This window comes from Dipodomys ordii, unplaced genomic scaffold, assembly GCF_000151885.1.
Source record: "Dipodomys ordii isolate 6190 unplaced genomic scaffold, Dord_2.0 Scaffold39, whole genome shotgun sequence".
NCBI classification, from domain to species: Eukaryota; Metazoa; Chordata; class Mammalia; order Rodentia; family Heteromyidae; genus Dipodomys; species Dipodomys ordii.
This window is the reverse complement of record NW_012267255.1, coordinates 12,018,468-12,028,041: the sequence shown is the minus strand read 5'-3', so window position 1 is coordinate 12,028,041 and position 9,574 is coordinate 12,018,468. Positions and strand designations below refer to the sequence as shown.

Sequence of the window (9,574 nt, the reverse complement as noted above, 5' to 3'; positions counted from 1 at the left end):
CCACTTCCGGCTTTTTTCTTTTTGCTTATGTGGTTCTGAGGAATCAAACCCAGGGCCTCATGCATGCAAGGCAAGCGCTCTACCACTGAGCCAACTTCCCAGCCCCTAAATTAAAAATCTTGAGACTGAGTGGGGGATTACCCTGTAATAGTTAAAGGGCTGTATGTAGAGTCTAAAGAAGATTTGACTGTACAGGAGAAGATGATGTGTTAACAGTAGGTTTTGATTATGGAGGAATGGGTCCTTAAGCTCGAGAATAGAGACAGGGCTGGGAAGGTGGCTCAGTGGTAGAGTGCTTGCCTTGCATGCATGAGGCCCTGGGTTTGATTCCTCCGTACCACATAAGCATAAAAAGCCAGAAGTGGCGCTGTGCCTTAAGTGGTAGAGCGCTGGCCTTGAGCTTAAGAGCTGCCAGAGTTCAGGCCCCACGACTGACTAAATAAATAAATAAATAGAGGCAGTCATTTGAAGCTGAAAAAGATATCAAAACAGATTCTCCCCTCACTACCTTTATTTTTATTTTGCCAGTCCTGTGGCTTGAACTCAGGGCCTGGGCACTGTCCCTGAGCTTCTTTTGCTCAAGGCTAGTACTCTACCACTTGAACTACAGTGCCACTTGTGGCTTTTTCTGTTTATGTGGTACTGAGGAATCGAATCCAGGGCTTCATGCATGCTAGGCAAACAATCTACCACTAAGCCACATTCCCAGCCTCCTCACCACCTTTAGAAAAAAAAAAAAAACAATCCTTCCAATACCCTGATTTTGGCCCAATGAAATTGATTTTGAAGTTTTGATTTCTAGGGGTACAAGATGATTAATCTGTATCACTTTAAACCACTAAGTTTGGTGATTTGTTACATTTATCACAAAAATGATAAATGAAAGAGGCATATAGCTGGGTGCCGGTGGCTCACGCCTGTAATCCTAGCTACTCAGGAGGCTAACATCTGAGGATCATGGTTCAAAGCCAGCCTGGTTTGAAGCTAGCCTGGGCAGGAAAGTCTGTGAGAGCCTTATCTCCAATTAATCACACAAAAAGCTAGAAGTGGAGCTGTGGCTCAAGTGGTAGAGCACCAGCCTTGAGCTAAAGGAGCTCTGGGACAGTAAGTACCCAGGACCACAGGTCAAATCCCAGGACCAGCAAAAAAGAAAAAGAAAGACTTTGGGGGATGTTCATACCATTCTGTCTTCATCTAAAGACTAAAAACAGTAGTACATTTGATTTATTCAAACTTTATTTGTGTATGTTCTGTATGTATGGCATATATAATTTTAAAAATTGGTATTTTTTTTTTTTTTTGGTCAGTCGTGGGCCTTGAAATCTGGGCCTGAGCGCTGTCCCTCAGCTCTTCAGTTCAAAGCTAGCGCTCTACCACTTGAGCCACAGCGCCACTTCCCGTTTTCTGGTGGTTTATTGGAGATAAGAGTTTCAAGGACTGGACTTTCCTGCCCGGGCTGGCTTTGAACCGCAATCCTCAGATCTCAGCCTCCTGAGTAGCTAGGATTACAGGCATGAGCCACCGGCGCCCTGCTGGTACCTTTTTTAATACATTAATTTTATAATCTGCTGAAAAAAGGTAATATTCAATGGGATGGGGAAAAATATTTAGAAAATAGAAATTATTTCTCCAAAACTACTGATTTTGCTTTTCTTTTCAAAAGACTAAAGTTCTGGGCTGGGAAGGTGGCTCAGTGGTAGAGTGCTTGCCTTGCATGCATGAGGCCCTGGGTTTGATTCCTCAGCACCACATAAGCAGAAAAAGCTGGAAGTGGCCCTGTGGCTTAAGTGGTAGAAAGCTAGCCGGAAGCTGAAGAGCTGAGGGGCAGTGCCCAAACTCAGAGTTAAGGCCCTATGAACAACAATAACAACAACAACAAAAAAACTAAAGTTCTGATAACTAGTAACAAATAATTGTGATTTTAAAACCTAAAAATAAACTGTTGCTTACCTAGCTTTGTTATGCATTGGTCCTAGAATTATAAATTACCAAAAAAAAAAAAAAAGTGAAAAACACATTTTCTGAAATAACACTAAAGAAAGGAGAAAAGAGGCCAGTACATACTAAATGATCAAAATGTCTTTTGGTTTTAACATATCCAAAAGCAGTAAAAGTGATCAGAATCTCCCGAAATAAGTAAATATAAGAACAATTTATAAAACACATCAGAATTTTATTGCTTGAAGAATACAGCATATGAAATCACAAGAATGTCAAAATGAAGTCACTAGACTTTAAACATATAATACATCATCAGATGCAGTAAAATATTAATTAACCTGAATCTGCATCAGAAAGAAAGAAGTATGGAAAAATATCTAAGTTGTTTACTTGAGAAATAGATACACTTAAAATAGAAAGTAGAAGGATGTTACAGTACAAATTAGAAAAGCCAACACTTATTAACTTACTATTTTTCCTAGACTAGACTACCTTTGGTACTTAAAACTTTAAAAAAAAATCCTTTTATATTGTCCAAACATACTTCATGGAACTGATACCCAGGAAGTAACTCAAAACAACTTCAACTTAAAAATATTCAGCAAAATTATTAACCTTTTTATCATGTAGGGGAAACATATTTGATAAATGTATAACAATATTTCCCTTTATCTAAAACTGTAAAATGTGGTCATTAAGAAATCTAATACTTACAAACTTTACTTACTTAGCTCTCCAATTAAAATTGGAATCCTAGCAGCTAGAATCTATTTCTGGGCTTGGTGAATATAGAAATTTAAATGACTTGGCAACTGACATAGGATTTAATTACTTCATATTATCTTAAGTGGCTTTTCTTTCTGTCTCCGACATACAAATAATATGCCATTTCTGCAATACACTGGATTCCTTTAACAATCACTACCAAACTTTATTACTGAAACCAAATTAAAGCTTCCTCCTTTAAGGAGCAGTTTGAAACTACTTAAGTTTCATACAGAGCTGATCAGTTATGACACACTTTCTTACACAACCAAACTTTTTAAAGCTATCATTCAATTAGGATGGAGAAAATAATGCCATGTCAAAAGATAGCGCTGGACTCTCTAAGCCATCTAGTCAAGAAAATGTATAGGTAGTGCTAAAAACAAACACTAGTAAACTACAACTACAAGTTAAATTAAAAAACAAACAAAAACCCTTTCTTATTAGCTTTCATTTCTTATTCCTAGCAAAGGTCTGAATATTCATGAATCTCAGTTAAACCAACGGAACCCAAGCAATTGTTTCAAAGTCCCACCTATATACTTGAAAAATATAAACACAGATGGACTAAGTAAGCAAGTAATACTATTAACAAGCATTGAACTGGAGTGAAATATAAGAATCCTGGCAGTCCTCAAAACTGAGCAGTCTTTTAAATATAATAGTGTAGCTCAAGATAAATTATACCATGATAGAACTAGCTTTTACCTCCACACAAAACAAAAACAAAATAAAAAATGTAACTCACCAAATTTATGTTAACTACTATTGAAGACACTCCTTTCCAAGCTGAATGTCTTCTTTTGAGGTTTTTCTAAATAAGTATATTTATCTGAGCATATTCTTACTGCCTGCATATATATATATACTCATTATTTAAAAATTCAGACACTATAGAAATGAACTCCTTTTTTCACCAACCTGATCCAATACACCACATCACACCTAATTTAAAATTCCCAATTTTAGTTTGGTTAAAAGGGTAGAGGAAATGTAAATGCAGATTAAGAGCTTTTGTATAAATTTCACTATATTTTATAAACTTGAAGTTTTCTGTTAACACTGTTTATTGATCAAAGAAAGGGCTCACTGCTATCCAAAATTTCATAAACACCATTAAAAATTCAAAATTGATATTATACTGAACCTTAAATTTTCAATAGTTCAAAGAGATAGTTTGTACATGTATAGCACACAATGTATGAAACATAACAGCAGACACCCCTAGAATACCAATGGCAAGTCCACCAAGATGCATACAAAATTACAGATAAGCATTTCTTTCACTGTTTTCTTGTGCAAGGAAAAACATTTATAGAGGAAACAGAAATTCAGCTGGTGAATTTCAGATATCATCATCATCATCTTCATCTTGAGAAGATCCTGCCTGGTTGGATGCACTGGCTGAGGCAGCAGCAAGCTGGGCTTGTTGGGCAGCTTGCTGCATTTGAAGCCATTCCTGTTGGGCCAATTCTGCTTGTTGCTGTCTAGCCTAGATATTAAAAATACAAACACAAATAACTTTTTAAAGATATAAAAGCGGATTTAGCTTTGATTAAATGTAAGCCAATTAACATCCTTAATCCTTACCAAACTTGTAAATTTCCAAACTACTATGTAGTTTAGCTCAATTAAAAAAACTGCAAGGCTGGGACTGTGGCTTAGTGGTAGAGTGCTTCCCTCACATTCATGAAGCCCTGGGTTCGATTCCTCAGTACCACATACACAGAAAAAGCTGGAAGCGGCTCTGTGGCTTAAGTGGTAGAGTACTAGTCTTGAGAAAAACAAGCTCAGGAACAGTGTCCAGCCCCTGAGTTCAAGCCCCAGGACCAGCAAAAACAAAAACAAAACTGCAAAGGTTGACAAAAATCACAACAGTATCTCTTTCCATCTTCTTGTGTTTCTCTTTTTTCCTTTCTTTTGTCCACTCACATTACAATTCTGATGTAAATACTTAATATAAAATTTTTTCAGGCAGGGCTTCCAGTGGCTCATGGGGCTGAGTTCTGAGGATCATGGTTCAAAGCCAGCCCAGGCATGAAAGTCTGTGAGACTCTTCTCTCTAATAAACCTCCAGGAAACCAGAAATGGCACTGTGGCTTAAGTGGAAGAGCATTAACCTTGAGCTGAAGAGCTGAGGGACAGTGGCCAGGCCCAGAGTTCAAGCCCCATGACCGACCAAAAAAAACCCAAAAACATTCTGTGGTTAAAGTTCTCCAGTACAATAGCTCCAAGTACTAGGGAAAGAGAATTGTACTTGAATGCAATAGCTACTCAAATATTTCTCTCTCTCTTTTTTTTTTGGTCCGGTCGTGCGGCCTGAACTCTGGGCCTGGGCACTGTCCCTCAGCTCTTCAGCTCAAGGCTAGCACTCTACCACTTGAGCCACAGCGCCACTTCCGGCTTTTTTCTTTTTGCTTATGTGGTGCTGAAGAATCGAACCCAGGGCCTCTGGCATGCAAGGCAAGCACTCTACCACTGAGCCACCTTCCCAGCCCCTCAAATATTTCTCAAAGAATCTTTATAGGGCTGGGAAGGTGGCTCAGTGGTAGAGTGGTAGAGTGCTTGCTTTGCTGCATGAGGCCCTGGGTTCAATTCCTCAGCACCACATAAGCAGAAAAAGCCAGAAGCTGAAGAGCTGAGGGACAGTGCCCAGGCCCAGAGTTCAGACCCTACAACCGACCAAAAAAAAAAGAATCTTTTTCTTACCTTTCATGTCAAGAATATCTATAAAATCAACGGATGGGGTAACAATGCTCGACAAGAAAGATACTCATTACTCATGTAATTGTAACCCCTCTGTACAGTTTTTTTACAATAAAATAAAATTTAAAAAATAAGAAAGAAAATCTAGAAAATAAAACTTTTCTCATCTGGGCACTAGTGGCTCACACCTGTAATCCTAACTACTCAGGAGGCTGAGATCTAAGGATCACAGTTCAAAGCTAGCCTGGACAGTAAAGTCTGTAAGACTTATCTCCAGTAAATCACCAGAAAACCGGAAGAGGCACTATGACTTAGTCTTAGCAAAAAGAGCTCAAAGCACCTAGGCTTTGAGTTCCCGCCCCATGACTGACAAAAAAGAAAAAAAATTATCAAACGCACAGAACATTTTCTCATTCTTGGTATATTTATTCATTGACATTCCTTGAAATTTACTGATTTTTTTTTGGGGGGGTCAGTTGTGGAGCTTGAACTCGGACTGGGCTGTCTCTTGAGCTTCTTTGTGCTTAAGGCTAGCCATAGTGCCACTCTTGGCTTTTTCTGAGTAGTTTATTAGAGATAAGAGTGTTACATAGAATCAGAAGGAAATGAGAAAACATTAACACAGGGGCCCATCAGCTGCCCTGGACACTGATAAAAATGAACTAAGCAACTCAAAGGCAGCGATGCAAGGGAGGGAATGAGAGGTAATGAGGGAACAGCTTACACTAAGCAAAAGGAAAGAAATATAAATACCACCTGATGTGGGAGAAATAGTTGTATTGTCAAAACTCAAACTTTATAGACCACGATAATGACAATTTGCCTTGTAAAGGTTAAAATGTGTTTGTGACTTTAACTAAGTATCACTATTCTACAATACTGTGAAATATGTGAAATTTATATAATCACCTAATTTCAATAAAAAATTAAAAAACAAAAAAAGAACGTTACAGCCTTTCCTGCCTGAGCTGGCTTTAAACCTTTATCCTCAGATCTTAGCCTCCTGAGTAGCTAGGACTCTAAGTGTGAGCCATCAGTACCTGGAGAAATTTACTGATTTTTGTCTACTGAAATTGTGTCATGGAGCTGAAGTGAGATTTAGTAGTACAGTGTTTGCCTAGAATACATGAGGCCCTGGGTTTGATTCCTCAGCAACACATAAACAAACAAATAAATACCCTTCCTCAAAATCAAACTGAAATTATTTTCTACTCCCAGTATCAATCTCTATGTAATAAGCAGACAGAAGTTATGCTAGTTATGGAAACGAGGAATTTAATGTAAAGGATTTTAAGTTAACCAAGTATAAAGCTAGTGACAGGCTGAGTGCCGGTGGCTAAAGCCTGTAATCCTAGATACTCGAGAGGCTGAGATGTGAGGATCACGGTTCAAAACCAGTCTGGGCAGGAAAGTCTGTGAGACTCTTATCTACAATAAACAACTAGAAAACTGGAAGTGGCACTGTGGCTCAAGTGGTAGAGTGCTCGCCTTGAGCTGAAGAGCTGAGGGACAGCACCCAGGCCCAGAGTTCAAGCCCCATGACTGACCAAAAAAAAAAAAAAAAAGTAATGAAATATTTCAAAGAACAGGCATTTATTTTTTTCTCTTTTTTGTGTCTATATTAGAACTTGAACTCAGAACCTTGGCCTGTCCCTTAGCTTCTTCTTTGCTCAAAGCTAGTGAACTACCACTTGACCCAGGTCCTCTTCTAGCTTTTTGGTGGTTAAATGGAGTTGAGTCTCAAAAACTTTCCTGCTGGTATCAAACCACGATCCTCAAATCCTGCTGGTGTCACACCACGATCCTCAGATCTCAGTTTTCTGAGCAACTAGGATTACAGGTATAAGCCATCAGGCACCCAGCTCTTTCTTTCTTTTTTTTTTTTGTTTGGTTGGTGGTAGGGCTTGAACTCAGGGCCTGGGTACTGTCCCTGAGCTATTTTGCTCAAGGTTAGCACTCTACCATTTTGAGCCACAGCTCTACTTCCAGCCTTTTGGTGGTTAATTGTAGATAAAGAGTCTTAAGAGATATTCCTTTCCCAGCTAGCTTTGAACCTCCATCCTCAGATCTCAGCTCCTGAGTAGCTAGGATTACAGGCATAAGCTACCGGCACCTGGCTCTCTAGTTTTTAGAAGACCATAGTATTGGGCTGGGAAGGTGGCTCAGTGGTAGAGTGCTTGCCTTGCATGCCTGAGGCCCTGAGTTCAATTCCTCAGCACCACATAAATAGATAAAGCCAGAAGTGGCACTGTGCCTCATGTGGTAGAGAGCTACTAGCCTTGAACTGAAGAGCACAGGGAGAGCTCACCCAGGCCCAGAGTTCAAGACCCACAACCAAAAAAAAAAAGACCATAGTATTTCCTGTAAGGAAAAACAAGAGGTCCTGTAGTAACACATGGTTTCAAAGAAAATATCTTTTCTCTACCATTCAACTAAGTCAAGCATGAAGTCTTTAAAGAATTCAAAAAATTTAGCCAGGCATTAAAAAAATTCAAAAAATCTAATGTATTTGAATTTGTAATATATTTGTTAATAATGGCTTATGATTTAGCTTAGGGAACATAGGCTGCTAATAAAAGCTCTACTTAGCTTCAGTGGGATAAGAAGAAAGAATAGATATTTTTTTTCCTTTGTTCAATGTACCAACAGGTTATGCTGGTATAAGTATGTAACCCTAGCACTCAGGAGGCTGCGACAGGACCAGCCAAGTTAAAGGCCAGCCTGAGTCACACAGTTAGTCCTAGCTTAGAAAAAAAGTAAAAAATAAAACAAAAATACATAACTCAGTATTCTCTATTGTCTTGTCCCCTTTATGGGAAGAATATAATATAGTTCTTTTTTTTTTTTTTGCCGGTCATGGGGCCTGAACTCTGGGCCTGGGCACTGTCCCTCAGCTCTTCAGCTTAAGGCTAGCCCTCTACCACTGGAACCACAGCACCACTTCTGGCTTTTTCTGTTTCTGTGGTGCTGAGGAATCGAACCCAGGGCCTCATGCTTGCAAGGCATGCACTCTACACCGCTGAGCTACCTTCGCAGCCCCTATAGTTCTCTTAAAATACATTAAGAGGATGTAGCCAAAGTGGCTCTTGGCTCATTAGCCTGGTAAAGGTTTTTGAAGACCTTTAGGAAGCATGCCCTCCATGGTTTCACTGATCCCAGGTCAGCAGAGAATGAGTAATGGCAGAAAACAAACTCTACCACAATGTCACGTACTTAGCAGTTTTCAGGAACAGCTGGGTGACAAAAGGAAAACATCATCCAGTGGCAAAGCACCTGCCAAGTATGCTTGAGGCTCTGGGTTTTATCCCTAGCACAAACTCCACCAAGCTTAATATGTCAATTTTAAGAAAAACTCCTGATTATGTGTTAACTTACATAGTGCAAATTAGACATATCCCTTGGAATAACTATTTAAGCAACATAGAATCTCCTCCTCCACTTTATTCTGATTTCAATTTCTCTGCAATCACTCAGTTCCTCTAATTTCAAAATTACTTCACATTCACTTTCCAGATTAGATTGTGGTTTAGCTTCAGAGTAAGACTTCTTGAAGTGTGGTCCATGGACTTGTGCCAGATGGGTTTGTAATGGTTATTGCTTGTAATAGTTGTGATAAGTTAAAAATCGAAATTCAAAGTAAGCATTTAAGAATCTTTATAAAAATTTGACAGTCTGGGCTGGGAAGGTGGCTCAATGGTAGAGCGCTTGCCTTGCATGCCTGAGGCTCTGGGTTCAATTCCTCAGCACCACATAAGCAAAAAGAAAAAAGCCGGAAGTGGCGTTGTGGCTCAAGTAGTAGAGTGCTAGCCTTAAGCTGAAGAGCTGAGGGACAGTGCCCAGGCCCAGAGTTCAAGCCCCACGACTGGACCCCCCCCAAAAAAATGACAGTTTTATGTCTATTATTTTTCTTTTATATTAAGTTTTTTATTGTGAAAATACCACACAGAGGTGTTACATTACATGAGCAAGGTAATGAGTACATTTCTTTTTTTTTTTTTGGTCCGGTCATGGGGCCTGAACTCTGGGCCTGGGCGCTGTCCCTCAGCTCTTCAGTTCAAGGCCAGTGCTCTACCACTTGAGCCACAGCGCCACTTCCGGCTTTTTTTCTTATGTGGTGCTGAGGAATCGAACCCAGGGCCTCAGGCATGCAAGGCAAGCGCTC

At 39.5% G+C, this 9,574-nt stretch overlaps 1 protein-coding gene across 1 annotated transcript in view; it reads right to left on the bottom strand.

Annotated features, from left to right (window-relative positions):
• Positions 1 to 2,152: 2,152 nt before the first annotated feature.
• The window catches only part of Dr1 (down-regulator of transcription 1, TBP-binding (negative cofactor 2)), a 24,920-nt gene continuing 17,498 nt past the window's right edge, over positions 2,153 to 9,574 (bottom strand). Inside the window, exon 3 of the mRNA XM_013018332.1 lies at positions 2,153 to 4,198. Within this exon, the coding sequence (XP_012873786.1) occupies positions 4,052 to 4,198 (147 nt within the window). The 3' untranslated portion in view covers positions 2,153 to 4,051. The remainder of the gene's footprint in view (positions 4,199 to 9,574) is intronic.